Source organism: Bombina bombina, chromosome 3 (assembly GCF_027579735.1).
Source record: "Bombina bombina isolate aBomBom1 chromosome 3, aBomBom1.pri, whole genome shotgun sequence".
Taxonomy (NCBI): Eukaryota; Metazoa; Chordata; class Amphibia; order Anura; family Bombinatoridae; genus Bombina; species Bombina bombina.
Genome location: NC_069501.1, coordinates 1,205,159,175 through 1,205,175,726, shown reverse-complemented (window position 1 = coordinate 1,205,175,726; position 16,552 = coordinate 1,205,159,175). Strand labels below are relative to the sequence as shown.

General features: G+C 37.4%; 1 protein-coding gene across 9 annotated transcripts in view; it reads right to left on the bottom strand.

Moving 5' to 3' along the window:
- Positions 1–2,511: 2,511 nt before the first annotated feature.
- The window catches only part of SYTL2 (synaptotagmin like 2), a 260,784-nt gene continuing 246,743 nt past the window's right edge, over positions 2,512–16,552 (bottom strand). For all 9 annotated transcript variants that reach the window (XM_053708648.1, XM_053708653.1, XM_053708651.1 and 6 more), the window contains 2 exons: positions 4,550–4,755; positions 2,512–3,382 (listed from right to left, as the gene is read on the bottom strand). In XM_053708648.1, coding sequence (XP_053564623.1) covers positions 3,237–3,382; positions 4,550–4,755 — 352 coding nt within the window. In that variant the 3' untranslated portion in view covers positions 2,512–3,236. The remainder of the gene's footprint in view (positions 3,383–4,549; positions 4,756–16,552) is intronic.

The window sequence follows — 16,552 nt, the reverse complement described above, 5'->3', positions numbered from 1 at the left end:
GTAGGGGTACTGATTTATAATCAAAATACTTAGGGTTCAATGTACTAAGCACGCAAGCTGCTTTTGTGCCCTTGCAGGGCAGATTTACACAGGTTTCGTTCACTCTCCACCACCTCTGAGGTGGTGAATTGAAATCACCCCGAACATACTCGCTCAGGATGATTGACAGGCTCTTCTCTCAAGGGAGTGTGTAATGGCAGTGAATGTACAGGGTCCGCAGCCCCTTCAGCAAAGTTGTGCGGATAAGTTTTTAAGTCGAGAACCTTGTACGCACGGTCGTTAGTATATAGGGCCCAAGGATATATAAAACAGAATAAACAAAACAAATATAAGAGAAAGAAGGCCCGTTCTATAGACTTTACAATTTACAGGGACACTATACAATTTTTATTATTTCTATGCTCTGATAGAGTATAGCTGCGTGAGGAACAATATGTCTGAAAAGTAGCATTTGAATTGAAATTCATTCATCTCACACAACTTCAGGCTATAATTTCTGATATGCCCTGATAAAGAGTTAAAAGAAAATTAAACACTTTGAGATTGTATTATAAAATGCTATATTATCTGTAGAAAAACAACTTTACAATATACAGTGGGGCAAAAAAGTATTTGGTCAGCCACCAATTGTGCAAGTTCTCCCACTTAAGAAGATGAGAGAGGCCTGTAATTTTCATCATATGTATACCTCAACTATGAGAGACAAAATGTGGAAACAAATCACATTGTCTGATTTGGAAATAATTTATTTGCAAATTATGGTGGAAAATAAGTATTTGGTCAATATCAAAAGTTCATCTCACAAGGTTGTCACACACTGTTGCTGGTATGTTGGCCCATTCCTGCATGCAGATCTCCTCTAGAGCAGTAATGTTTTGGGGCTGTCGCTGGGCAACACAGACTTTCAACTTCCTCCAAAGGTTTTCTATGGGGTTGAGATCTGGAGACTGGCTAGGCCACTCCAGGACCTTGAAATGCTTCTTACGAAGCCACTCCTCCGGGCAGTGTGTTTGGGATCATTGTCATGCTGAAAGACCAAGCCACGTTTCATCTTCAATGCCCTTGCTGATGGAAGGAGGTTTGCACTCAAAATCTTACGATACATGGCCCCATTCATTCTTTCATGTACATGGATCAGTCGTCCGGTTCCCTTTGCAGAGAAACAGCCCCAAAGCATGATGTTGCCACCCCCATAATTCACAGTAGGTATGGTGTTCTTTGGTTGCAACTCAGCATTCTCTCTCCTCCAAACACAACGAGTTGTGTTTCTACCAAACAGTTCTACTTTGGTTTCATCTGACCATATGACATTCTCCCAATCCGCTTCTGAATCATCCAAATGCTCTCTAGCATACTTCAGATGGCCCGGACATGTACTGGCTTAAGCAGGGGGACACGTCTGGCACTGCAGGATCTGAGTCCCTGGCGGCGTAGTGTGTTACTGATGGTAGCCTTTGTTACGTTGGTCCCAGCTCTCTGCAGGTCATTCACTAGGTCTCCCTGTGTGGTTCTGGGATGTTTGCTCACCGTTCTTGTGATCATTTTGACCCCACGGGGTGAGATCTTGCGTGGAGCCCCAGATCGAGGGAGATTATCAGTGGTCTTGTATGTCTTCCATTTTCTAATTATTGCTCCCACAGTTGATTTCTTCACACCAAGCTGCTTGCCTATTGCAGATTCAGTCTTCCCAGCCTGGTGCAGGTCTACAATTTTGTTTCTGGTGTCCTTCGACAGCTCTTTGGTCTTCACCATAGTGGAGTTTGGAGTGTGACTGTTTGAGGTTGTGGACAGGTGTCTTTTATACTGATAACAAGTTCAAACAGGTGCCATTAATACAGGTAATGAGTGGAGGACAGAGGAGCCTCTTAAAGAAGATGATACAGGTCTGTGAGAGCCAAAAATCTTGCTTGTAGGTGACCAAATACTTATTTTCCACCATAATATGGAAATAAATTCTTCCCAAATCAGACAATGTGATTGTCTGGATTTGTTTCCACATTTTGTCTCTCATAGTTGAGGTAGACCTATGATGAAAATTACAGGCCTCTCTCATCTTCTTAAGTGGGAGAACTTGCACAATTGGTGGCTGACTAAATACTTTTTTGCCCCACTGTACTTTCATAATTTATTTTGTCCTCTTTCCCTGTAATTTTTTTCTACAAATTGTGGGTTTTCCAATTCCTGTTACAAATGTAAGTGCAGACTCAACCATGCTATAACTGATAGTCATTGGCTGCACACTCTAATGACCCATTTATAACTATTCCTGAATCTGATTGGCCTCAGCAGAGGACATCTAGGTTACTATTGGCTTTATGAACACTAAAACGTTACACTTATTTTTTCAATATTTAAACAACTAATATAATTTAAAAAATGCATCTGCATATTATTCCCAAACTAATATTTGCTTTGAATGCACCATTCTTTGCAGATTTTATGTAGTGTAAAATGTCCCTATAACAAATAGATAAAACACATGATCATCAGAGAATAAAAACATTCATAAGCTTTTTTGTTAATGTAAATTATTTTTATTTAATTACCACATATTTACATATTTATTCTAAAATGTACTTTCTTATATTTAATATTTATCTTTATACAGAACCTGTGATGAAAGTACATAATATGTTCAGATTTATTTTAACAAAAATACACCAAATAGTACTTAATGTAAATACTAGATAAGTTTGTAGATTTCTTAGCTTTCATTAACCCATCAAAAGCAAAACCTCTGTCATGCTATACTCTTTGTAAAATAAAAAAAAAACATTTAATAATATTACATTTAATAATAAAGATTCATTTTTACTTTTTGCAGTAAAACCACAGACCGCAAGAGAGGTTTGATACAGATTTGTGTTAAAATGCCAGAGTCTAAATACCAATATACGTGAGACAAGAACAAATGTTCATAAAGCAACATATGTGAAACCAAAAAAAAGTATCTCTGCTGCCTTAAGTATGACTGCGTAAAAAAATATCTAAATTTGTGTTTATGAAAACAGTTCACTGCTACTGAACACATTTTGTTATCATATCATCACAAAAAAAGGCGGACATCTTATTTTGTTGACACAAAGTCATTTCTAAATTTCGAATCTAGGGCTGTACTTTACAGGTTTGGATTTGAGTTGGAGGTGAAGAGTACTTTATACAATAGCTATACATATAATAAGAAAGCATGTGCACCTTCAAACACACATGCTTGAACATACAACACTCTTCTGCTTTTATTTAGTTAGTTTTGCCATACGAAGCATTCTAAGCGGCACCAGGCCTTCAATCCACGTATCCGGTGCCTTGATCATACTTTCCCACATTGTCGATTCCTCAATGCTGGAATCCATCCAGTCTACAGCTGTACCATAACTCTTACCTATGTATTAAAAAGAACAATAAATTCCTTATGATTGTGAAACTAGTATTTATGAGCTTTATTACTTTTTGCTGGGTAAATCAGTACATCCGTAACTAACTCAGCTATGAAGAAATACTATCCCTAGAAGGCTGCACTTGAATATTAAAGGTATATAAAAAAACAAAGACAGAGCATGTGATTTTAAACAACTTTCTAATTTACTTATATTATCAATTTTGTCTTCGTTCTCATAGCAGGAGCACTATATGGCAGCAGTTTTATAAGATTGTTATTAATTTGCAAGAGCACCAGAGGGCAGCACTATTTCCTGCCATGTAGTGCTTCAGACACCTACATAGGTATCTCTTCAACAAAGAATACCATAGGAACAAAGCAAATTTGATAATAGAAGTAAATTGGAAATGTTTTGAAAATTGTCTGCCCTTTAAGGAGGAAGGAAAGAATCACTGATCCATTTATGGAGGATCTGGACTATGAAATGGACAATACAATAAGATTCCTCTAACTTGAAATATTATATATATATATATATATATTTTTTTTTTGTGGAGTGGGGGTACTCAACGCTACTGATTACCATCACCCCCACCTCTGTCAACTCATAACAGGTAATATTTGTAATCATTAAGTAAATACTGTAGTTTTCACAAGAGGGGGGTTCAAAATACATCATTGTATAATGACATTATCAAGACATTGTAATAATGTTGTCCCTTTGCTTTTCTCAAAGTTACTGAGCAGAATATATCAATCAATAATCAATGAGTACCATCACCTTTTCTTTTACAAAAAATCACTGTGTGTGTGTGTGTATATATATATATATATATATATATATATATATATATATATGTATATATATATATGTATATATATATATATATATATATATAGTAACTGATCTAAAATAAATTTATTTTATTATTTTAATTGATTTTTATTTTTATGTGTATGATATTTATTTAAAAATATTTCAATTAATGTTTCAGTGTGGGAAAACTACTCTAACAATAATTATAATCTAGTAATAAATTATAATAATAAAGTTTAAAAGTTAAATATAATTTTATGCAATCTTTGCTCAATATATTTCTTAAATCTAGTCAACAATTTTCTATTAAAGTTACTAATGTTTCTTTAGAATTTGTTCAGTTTCTATGGTACCTGTGCCAAGGCCCAGTCGTAAGCCTCCCAAAAAGTGGTTGGACAATCGGTTGTGGTCCCAAACAGTAAGCTCCACGCAAGCCTCTCCCAAATCATCGTATCTGAAGCCATCATAAACCATTGTATGATTGAAAACTGGATTTGGTGTTCTGTCCACAGTCCGTGTTTTCTGGCGACTTTTCCTGCTTGTGTCAGGAAGTATTGTACTAGTAGTAAGAAAAGGAATGAAATATTAGTCAAGATTTTTACATTTATCTATTATTACATTTTTAACTGTGCATCATAAATATTTCCCAATATAAAAAGAAGAAACTACTAGCAACATTTACTTTGAGATTCCCTATTCGAGCCAATCAACCAGATTTATAATACTATTTCTTACAATTACCCAGAATTCCCCTACTACAGTGGAAACACTGATAGCTGAGGCTATGAATAAAGGTGCAGAAGTGCTATACAATGATCTAGTGTGTATTACTAGATTAACAGTGAGGGGGTTTCTACCTCATCTTTATTACTTACTATAACTTACACTATTATAGCCAAACTTATGTGTACACCTGACCATAACATATATATGAGCTTTTTGGACATCTCATTCCAAATTGATGAACATTAATATGAAGTTGCCCCCCTTTTACTATAACAGTTGACACACTTCTGGGAAGACTTTCCACAAGATTTTTTTGTGTGTGTTTGTGGACATTTGGCCCATTCAGCCAAAAGAGAATTTGCGAGGTCAGCACTGATGTTGGATGAGAGGGTATTGATTGCAATAAGCGTTCCAAATCATCTCATAGGTGTTCAATAGGGTCGACGTCAGGGTCATTTGAGCTCTTCCACAGGCCATTAGAGCTCTTCCACATAAAACTTATCAAACCATGTCTTCATGGACCTCAGTTTGTGCACAGGGGCACTTTCATACTGGGACAAGAAAAGTCCTTCCCCAAACTGTTTGAGACATCCAGTTATCTAAAATGTCTTTGTATCCTGTAGCATTAAGATGACCCTTCACTGGAACTAAGGGGCTTAGCCTAAATCTTGAGAGTTTAAAAATGACATAAAAAGTACTTTGGGGATGTTCTCAGGATAACTATGTAACAAAGCTATTAGTGGGCATAGATACAGACTGAATTCCAGGACAGTACAGGATCACCACATTTGTCCCATCATCTTTCAAAAAACAATCTATCCCAAATAAAAACAACTGGGTTAAAATGAGCAATATTGCAGAGGTATTAAAAACACTGCAAACGGGGGTGGAGCCTGCAGTAATCTGCAATGGCCGCACTTGTGTAGAGCTCCACACACAGTTACAGTGGGACCCGCGAACAAACGCTGAAAGTCATTCAATCCGAGCAGGCAACAGGCTAACCCATGTAGCCTACGACTCGCAGAACACACCAGTTACCTTTCTGACCCTCGACAAGCAGGGCTGGTAATAAATTGCCTATGACGCATCGTAGCATCTGCCAGATGGACAGGGCCACATCCTGAGTCAGCCCTCAAATAGAGCCCATGACTTGGCTTAACAAGCAGATTACCCTACCACCGCCAAACGAGTTGCCAGAGAGGGACAACAGCAGACTCACGATAAGGTCATAGCTGCGGTAACAGACTAAAGGCCACGCGGACTGGTAAGGCCTACATAAGCACAACTTCACAGCAGTGAGTGCACACAGAGACAACAGGGCGTAATACCTATCAAAGACCTATGCACTACAGGCAGGCCCAATATTTACATTTGCCACGCACCTGATATACAAAGCTCATATGAAACTTACTAAATAAACCTCATGGGTCATCTGTCCAGCAACCAGAATTACCAGGCTACCTCTTAACTGCCAATAGGCTTCAACAGGACTTTGAACATAATGCTATTGTCCAGCCTCTCATTTATTATAAAAAAGTATATACTATCTGCCATGGTAGACTCCTACTGAACTACAAGGGATCTAAGGACTGTGTTCCACAGCCAGCATCTTCAGCATATCTTTATAACCTGTTAAAGCCTAGGTTTACTCCATATAAAGTTCAAAACGAAGCCACCTCAAGATCTCCATCGCCACACTGCAGCTTTTAAAACATGTCGCACAGCAGAACCAACAAAGCTGACAAGAACACAAAGCCAGTGGTGCTTGCAACAAGCTCAGTAAATAATTACTTCAAGAACCTAAATAAACCTAAAACTGAGTCAGTACTAACTGATGAAGATAATTAACAGACGCGCCCACTCTCCCTTCAAACCCCAATTTTCCAACGAACTCTAATTCCCTAGATGGCCGCATCACCTTAAAACCCATAGAGGCCCTGATAAGCCAAGTCAAAGTCTGTATTCGGGAAGAATGTGCAGATCTCAAAAGAGACATTAACTAATTGGGGTTCAGAGTTGAGGTGTTAGAAGATGACAGGGAAGAACTTGTTAAAGATATGGATGAAATGTCACAGACAATAACCAACCAACAATCTCAACTCACAAAACTTGAGAATAAACTCGACGACATCAAAAATAGAACACACAGAAAATTTGCGAATCAGAAGGATACCGGAGTCTGTGATTGGTGAGATATTACCAAAATATTTACAGTTTATTTAAATCGCTGGCAATTACTTATTCAGTGGTGATGGAGGAAATCCCGTTGGAAAGAGTGCACCGATGCTTGCGCCCCAAACCAGGGGACCACCAACCACCACGGGACGTCATCCTATGCTTCCAGACATACAGGGATAGAGAAAAAAAATCTCTTTTCAAGAGCGCAGCCAAATTTCTCCCACATGGGATCTCGCATACAAATCTACCAAGACCTATTGGCCAAAACCCTGCAGAAAAGAAATGAGTTTGTACACCTAGCCGTGCACCTACGCTCCATGCAAATTCCTTACAGATGGGGATTTCCAGTCTCTCTCTTGATAAATAAAAATGGCAAGTGCCATATCTGTCAAGACCCTGCGGACACAGACTTTCTGTAAGCAACTAAGCATACCACCATCGCAAGCTCCAGATAACAAAGACCAGCCAATCTCCAAGCAATCCAAGTATCCCCCCAAACCTCAAAGACAGACCTGGGCAGAAGCTGCAGCCCCCATGTCCAAAAATCAAAATTCCACCTACCACTACAGAAGTTACTTGAACATTTCCAAACAGTGAAGCCAACTTATGACTTTCCTAGTCTACTTACCCTTATGTTGGGGAGAGTAGTACACTACTTAACTGTGAGTTTATAATATGTATACAATGTCAGTTTCACAGCCTTAAAGACTATTTGTATGTTTTTTTCCCTGTTCTCCTGTTTTTTGTACAGGTTTTTAGTTACAGATTTCTTACAGATTTTTACTCCTGATACCTACTGTCACTACATACACCATGTGTATGATATTACCTAACATACCCCAGGATCAAGGTTTCTTAGATTCCAAATGCTTATTAGCGCTAGAGAAGCTTAGTTAAATACCTTGTCTGTCATCACTATAGCTTAGAAATGACTTATTGTCTGTTCATATAGTTAAATTTGTTACTGACCCGCGCTGTTCGCAGGTCCCGCTTGTTTGCTTGTGTTTACATCCTTTATTGCAGGCTATTCCTCACATCTGGGAACCTTTCCTGAGTTGTGAGGATCTTTGTTACATTCCCCTTCTATAACCTAACCTTCCCATACACCCACTTCCCTTCCCTCCACCCGATTTAGACAATACACACCCAAATCTCCAAAATATAACTACTAGAAAGCAGCAAACACTGAGTCATTACAAAACAAAACTCTCTCCAACACCCATGCCTCCCAATAGCCAATTTAGTATAGCTACACAAAATGTTAAAGGCTTTTAGTCTCCAGAGAAGCGATCCATAGCCCCACAAGCGTAAATTAGACATAGTACTCATACAAGAAACGCACTTCATGAAGAACAAAGAACCTACTATCGCTAAACTCTACTACGACAAACATTACCGTCTACTTGACGTAGCTAAAGGCCCAATAATAATAGGGGGTTATTTTAAATTCCCCATATGCCCTCAACTCAACAGGTCACTCCTACAGGAGCAATAGCAAAATTAAAGCGAACTAGTCAGCTTTGCGAACTTTACCCATGTTCGACACCTGGAGAACCTCTCATGCAGAAACCAAAGACTACACCTTTTTCTCAAACCCACAGCGCACCTACACACGCTTAGATGATATACTTTGTGATCAAACAACCTTATCATTACTAGTCAGCTCCCGGATATCACACAGTTTGGTCAGACCACAGCATGGTACATCTTTCAATGGCCCTCCATACCTTTAACTCATAATACATGGAAAATAAATTATTATGTACTTGCTGATGCACTACTGGTTACTAACATTTCAGAAAAAAACACATAATTCTTTAGCCATAATTATCCAGATGCGACCACGCCTGCGAACAACTGGGAGGCTTACAAGTGTTACATAAGGGGCAAACTAATACAACACACCCGCAAACAACACAAACTCAAACTAGAATACTATAACTCAAGAAAAAAAAAAAGAAGAGAAAACTTTGATTGATGTTAACAAATTCATCAGAAAATTGACACTTAAGAGATTTTTCTAAATTAATGAAGGGCTATGTGACCCATCTAGTAATGTTAACAATGATAACAAAGATGTAATTATTAATTCGATTGTCACTGATAGTAAATCATTGGACTTCAAGTTTGGTGATTTCATCACTCTAAATTAATTAAAATCCTGTGAAGATCAGTTTGGTCCATGTGACTAAGAGGCGCCTACCCCAAATATGAAGTCCTCTGATTTCTATCCTGCCAATTCTAGGGGTCAGTTTATCAATCTTTACCAAAAACAAGTCTAAAAAGAATTGCAAGATCTAGAAATCTCTGTCAGAGGTCAACACATACACTCTAATCTTACACAAGCAGAGAAGAAAGCCCTACAGGGTCTACAGTCCAATGACAATATTGTCATTAGGGCCTCGGCCAAGGGGGCAATGTGGTCATCCTTAATAAAGATGACTACATCAAAGAGGCCCATAGACAACTTTTAGATACTAAAACATATAGGAAACTTAATAGAAATCCCACTCAGGAATTTAAAAGTAAGCTTCATACCATCATAGAACAAGGTGTATCCCTAGGCATTTTTACAGATGAACAAGTTAAGTTCATGATTCCTGCATTCCCTTTAGTCCCCATTTTCCATCATGTGCCAAAAATACATAATGATTTCATGTCTCCCCTCGGTCAACCTATAATTTCTGGCATTGGCTTGTTATTTGAGCCTTTGTCAGAATGGGTTTTACAGCCATTGGTTAAAAATCTCAAAAGTTATCTTAGAGATTCTACTCATCTTTTGAATTCCTTACAGAATTTAAGGTGGAATGAAAATTATAGATGGATTGTGGCTGATGCCACTGCATTATACTCGAGCATTCTGCACTAATTGGGAATTAGAGCTACTAAATATTCAGTTGAATTTAAGATTTTCTTTTGTGAAATATTAGAATTCCTTCTCAAACATAATTTTTTCATGTTCAACAATGAGTATTTCCTACAAGTTTGTGGCACAGCGATGGGGACGAAATTTGCCCCCTCGTTTGCCAACTTATTTGTTGCTTGGTGGGAGGATTATTACTTATATACAACGTGTAACCCATTTGCCCATCAAATTGATAAATACATGAGATTTATCAACGATTTGGTGTTTATTGTTGAAGCACCCTTTGAAATCTCAGCCTTTCTACAATACTTAAATACTAAATGATCTTAATTTGAGATTCACTGGTGATCTTCAACAATTTACAAAATATTTTTTGGATTTAACTCTCACAGGAAATGTACAAACAGGTGAAAAAATAACAGACACGTATCGTAAGCCCACAGCCGGCAATATCATCTTACACGCAAAATCCTGTCATCCCCCTCATCTCATACGTTCTATACCAAGAGAACAATATATCCATATGAGAAGAAATACTAACTAAGATGAAAGTTTTTAAACACAGTCTAAGGATCTGACAGATTAAAACAAAGCGGTTACAGTGAAAGGGTCCTTAACATCGCATTCAATAGTGTAAGGTATAAGACACAACATGAGGTTACCCATACAAAAAGAAAGGAAAGATTTCGCTAATGATGCAGTTGTATTCACTACTGAATACACCAAACAGTTCAACTATAGCTGCAAGATACTGAAAAAGAACATATATCCTAAAGGATGATCATCATTTGAACAACATCAATCTTAATTGTAAATTTGTTTGTAAGAAGCCTCCTACCCTTGCAACTAGGTTGGCCCCAAGCATGATTAGCAATACACGATCTTCTGGTAGTAATTGGATCAAGAAAAAGGGAACATACAGATGTGGCAAAGGGATTTGTATGACCTGCAACGTTATGAGTTTCTACGCTAACTGCAGGACATAATAATTTGTTGTGTACCTTCTGGAATGCACCCTTTGTTCCCAACAGTATGTAGGCCAAACGACTAGGGAACTTAGATCCAGAGTTAGGGAACATATTCGAGATACTAAGAACTTTAACAAAGACTCAGAAGTAGCTAGACATTTCAATTTAGTACACATGACTCAAAAATTTCATATGAGTGTGAAAGTTATTGATAAAATTATTCTCCCACCTAGAGGGGGTAATAAATTTAAACTACTGCAAAAACGGGAACTTTACTGGATATACAAATTGAGAACCATTACCCCCTAAGGTTTAAATAGAGAATGGGATATGTGCTATTTTGTGGAATAGATTTTAATATTGCATGTGTATGACGTGTCTTATCATTTAACCACTATTAGCCAATTGTCTTTGTTTGATTTTGGATTCTTTGGCCCAATTGGAACTATTAAATACTAAAGTATTGGCTTCATAGAATAATTACTATTTTCAGAAGTTACCCTTCACTTTATCTAATTCCAAATTGTGCCATTCTGTATTTTACATCTGTCATATATAATCTATGTACATTGTGCTTGAGAGCGCATATGCGTGTTCCCATAAGTTTGGTGGTGTGAACAATTTTCATACGGTATAAATGCCCTTATTATACATATGGGGTTAAACTCATCCTATTGTGTCCAAAAACGTGCAAATGTTATAATCGTTGTCTAATTTTTCATAGTTCTTTAATGCGTATTCACATAAACTTCAATGGTAACTTCTGTATTTGTAACTTTCACTCTCTGTAAATCCATGTTCAACAGTTGTACTATGCATGTTTTAAAAGTTATCACAGGTGTGTATTTTCATATTCACCTGGTGATTGGATACTGCCCCTTTAAATGGAGGGTCAGTACCATAGCAGGTATTCCTATGACTAAGTGCCAAATACCGGCACAAAACGCAAATCCTTGCCTTTGCTACCTCCATGTACCTTGTTTTTATTTTGCATCATTAAAAGTTATTTTTTTAACTTTATTCCTGTATGGTGTAGCCCATTTTTCTTTTTTCTTGTCTATTGTCTTGCGGCGGGACCGGCTGCTTACGGGCATGCATCCCCTCGACTGTTACACACCATAGTTTACCCAGCACTTCTGGTGGCGTCTGCAGCCTCTGTGGATCTGAGTGGTCTGTATCGTGGTGGAATACTATAACTCACTCACACAAACACTCCTCTTGTCAGAAGAAGCCCATAAACGTAACCCCAACTCATCACAACTCACCACAGAATTAGCAGAAACTCAAAACACCTCATCAAAAACGCACACTTAAGAGCCATAACACTGAGAGCTAAATACTTTGCCAAGAACAATAAGGCAGATAATAAAACACACTCAAACAGAGTCAAGATAGCTTCCCAATTTGCAGAATAGTATACCTCACTATATAATCTAAAACAACCAGACATCGCTAACAAAACATCACTCATAAACACGTACCTTTTCAAGGTTCAGCTCCCAACCTCACAGCAGAACAAAGTGCAGAATTAGAAGTACCAATAACGCTCAAAGAATTACAAACAGACATTAAACTACTCCCTTCTGGAAAAACACCTGGCCCAGATGGATTCACACCAAAATTCACATTCATATCACATATTCCAACAACTCGTCAGACCACAACTGTTAAAAATGTACCTATCTATTGACAAAACATCCAAATTGCCACCATCCCTTTTAGAGGCCATAATATCAGTTATTCCAAAGACAGGGAAACCCCAAGAACGAGTAATGAATTATCGTCCCATATCTCTGCTGAATATAGATATCAAATTGTACGCGAAGATACTTGCACAATGTTTGAATAAAATATTACCAGACCTGGTCCACACTGACCAAGTAGGCTTCATCCCCAGCAGAGAAGCCAAAGAAAATACAATTATCCTTAGCTGATAAAAGCTGCATGTCTCTAGCCATACTTTCCACAGATGCAGATAAAGCTTTTGACAGGGTGGACTGGGAATTTCTGTGGACCACCCTGTAAAAATTTGTCATTCAAAACACTTTCCTAACGTGCATTTAAGCATTATATACTGATCCAACAGCCAAAGTGAGAGCAAACGGTGTACTCTCCCAAACATTTCACATTAATAATGGAACACGGCAAGGTTGCCCATTGTCTCCTCTCTTATTTGCCCTAATGGTTGAAACCTTTGCGGCACATATAAGACAAAACCCTTAAATATATGGTACAACCGTAGGTACCATCCATCAAAAATGTCTTCTATATGCGGATGACATTGTATTCACACTAATGTCCTTAACACTGACCATACCAACATTTCTCAGAGAACTTGAGACATTTAAAACAATTTCAAATTTCTCCATTAATATGGATAAGACGATACTCTTACCTGTTCAACTTCAGGAACAAGATATACAATACCTTACAAACCATACTGATTTCCTCATCAAACCCAAAATACAATATATCTAGGAATACATATAACACACATACCAGATTTAATCGATCTTAACTATATTCCTCTACAACAAGAAACGCAGACACTACTAAACACGTGGCACAAAATGTCATCTCTCTTGGATGGGCAGAGTCCAAGTGGTCAAGATGACAATACTACCTAAATACCTCTATTTCAAACATTACCGTTAGAATTACCACTATCCTACATCCATGCACACCAAAAAATAATAGAATCATTCATTTGATCCCAACGTAAGGCGAGAATCCCCCCAAAAAACTGTATACCTAACTAAAGATAGAGGAGGAATGGGGGCTCCAAATTTATTAGAGTACTACAGGGTCTCTAACTTAGCTTGAATAGTAGCTTGGAACCACTCTTCACCCACAAAGCCCTGGACCCAATTAGAATCTCAGATATCAGGGAAACATCTTAGTGAACTGTGCTGGATCCCACCAAAATATAGATCTAAAAATGAACACCCTAACTACTATGTAGATAGCATATTGAAAGTGTGGGACAAATTGCTGCATGCAGACCAGTACATATGGTCCTTAGCGACGGACACATAAAAACACAAACAGACATTTCCCAAAAGATAGGCCCCCCCTTCTCGCACTGGTACACCGACTTTCAAGTTAGACATGTAATTAACACAAGCCCTCATAGATCAGCTATAACCAGACCTCTCACATCATTCGAAAAGCTTTATTCCAACACCGATATCACTAGGTCTCACATCTCCCTGGTACACAAAATGTTACAACACCCCACTACTGATGTTAAACCCACCTATATACAAAAGGGGCAAACTGAACTTAACATAGAACTGACTGACTCTCAATGGGGGAAAATCTTTGAAACAATTAAAAAATAGTCACTCTCCCAAACTATCATAGAGATGAATTATAAACTACTCTCCCGCTGGTATCTAATGCCTAATAGACTACATAGCATATTTCCGCAAGCATCACCACTCTGTTGGAGAAAATGTAGAGGGGTGGGCAACCTCACACCCATTTGGTGGGCTTGTCTGCTTTTTTAACAATACTGGAGTGAGGTGACCAAGAGCATCAATGATATCCTAGATATAGACATAGACCTTACCCCGACAATGGTCCTAATCAACACCCTACCAAAAATACCATGCCTGCTTCTGCGAAAAATCTGCCAATACATGCTGAATTGTGCCAAACGCCTAATTCCAAGACTATGTAAAACTACACAAACCCCTACACACGCGACATGGATAAAAGAAGTTGATCATGTGCTAGAGCTTGAGAAAATACACTACACATTCATCGGGAGACAAGACTTCATACTAGACATAATCTTTATATGGGAACAAAAGTCCCATGACTAATAAACATTATGAGATAGTTGGACTGCTCTTTCCACTTCACTTTGCACTTGACTAGGGTTGTTTAAACCCAATACAGACTAAATATATATATATATATATATATATATATATATATATATATATATATATATATATACACATATATATATATATATACACAGTATATATATATATACACAGTATATATATATATATACTATATATATATATATATATATATATATATATATATATATATATATATATATATATATATATATATATATATATAAAAGACTACAACAACTAATATTTCCCTCCCCTTCCCCCCTCCCCCCTTTTCCTTTCCTTTTTTTTCTTTTCTATGTTCTTTCTTCCTCTTAGCTTTAGCCTTTTCAATGCACATACCTAAGATGGAAATGGAATAGAGCAAATTCCTTTACAGGAATCAATTGTTCAAGAGACCACTAGACATGTTCGTTCAAAATTTTGTATGTGCAATAATGTGACTATGTATAAAAACCAAAACACTAGTCATCGTTAACATCAATGCTCCGTATGTATACATTATCACACTGCATTGATACCTTTTATGTTTATGCTATTTTTGTTATTTTCAGAAAAACCAATAAAAACTATTTAATGAAAAAAAACACTGCAAACAGAATATGATGCAATGTTGTTACGACATTTGTTTGAGAAGAACCTGGCACCCATGTAAGGATACAAAGGTAAGGCTACCTCCATCTGTGCCTCCCCCTTCTCGGCTTGGCATCCCCATTATATATCATCTCTACTCCTTCCCTCTTATATTCCTTGGCTTCTACATTCTGTCAGCCCTTATAACCTCTACCCGTTTCCCTACAAGATCTCTCAAAGTGAAATCTCAGGATTACATTGCCTCCAAGACCCATCCATTAAGTGAATGGCTATTAAATGAAAGCTAGGCTTCAAAAGTCTATAATAAAAACAGTTTTTTTTCTGACTCCAGAGTCTAACATACCCATTCTTCTGAAAGAACACTTTCAAGTCTGGATCACAAAGCACTGAGCAAAGACAAGGCAACAAAGAGTCTAAATAACTTGTAATGAATCGAGGCTGGGACTACTACAGGTAAACTACAAGACAGCCGTCGTTAAACTTAATAATAAATTCTATAGGCAAGGTTTTTTTTTGTTTTTTTTTCTCCTCCCTCCTCTCTAGTTCTTCTTCTTTCCCTTAATCCCTCCCTCCCCTTCTTAACACGATATTTCTCTTCCTTCTCCCGGTGTACTTAAAAAATCTTAAAGATTGTAACACAAGTACTCTCATCCATTTTTTTTTTCTTTCTCGATCTTTGAAAGAGAATGGGAATTCATTTGATGATCACTTTTTTACTGTTTAAAATTGTTTAAATTCCAAGCTTCTCTTTTCAGCGTATGAATCAGAGTACTCTAGGACTTGTGTCATTTTGCCTACAGACTTAAGGACCCATTGAACAGGTCTCCTTGACCTTTTTCACTTGTGCTTCCCACCTACAATGGACTTTAAGCTTATGTTATATGTGTAATTACAAATGCAGTTTGACTGATACCATGTTTACTTTGTCACTGTACTCTTGTTGAATATGTTCAATAAAGCTTGTTTAAAAAACAAACAAAAAAACAAATAAAAACTACAAGACAGCCATCATTGAAATAGCCTTAGAGTAAAATGTATCCAGATTGCAGGTGGACACATTCTCAAGTAGAGAACTTGTCTGCCTGCACCTGTGATGCAGCATTCTGTGGCAAAATTGATCATTGCACAAGAGCTCTCTTGTGTAATGCTGCT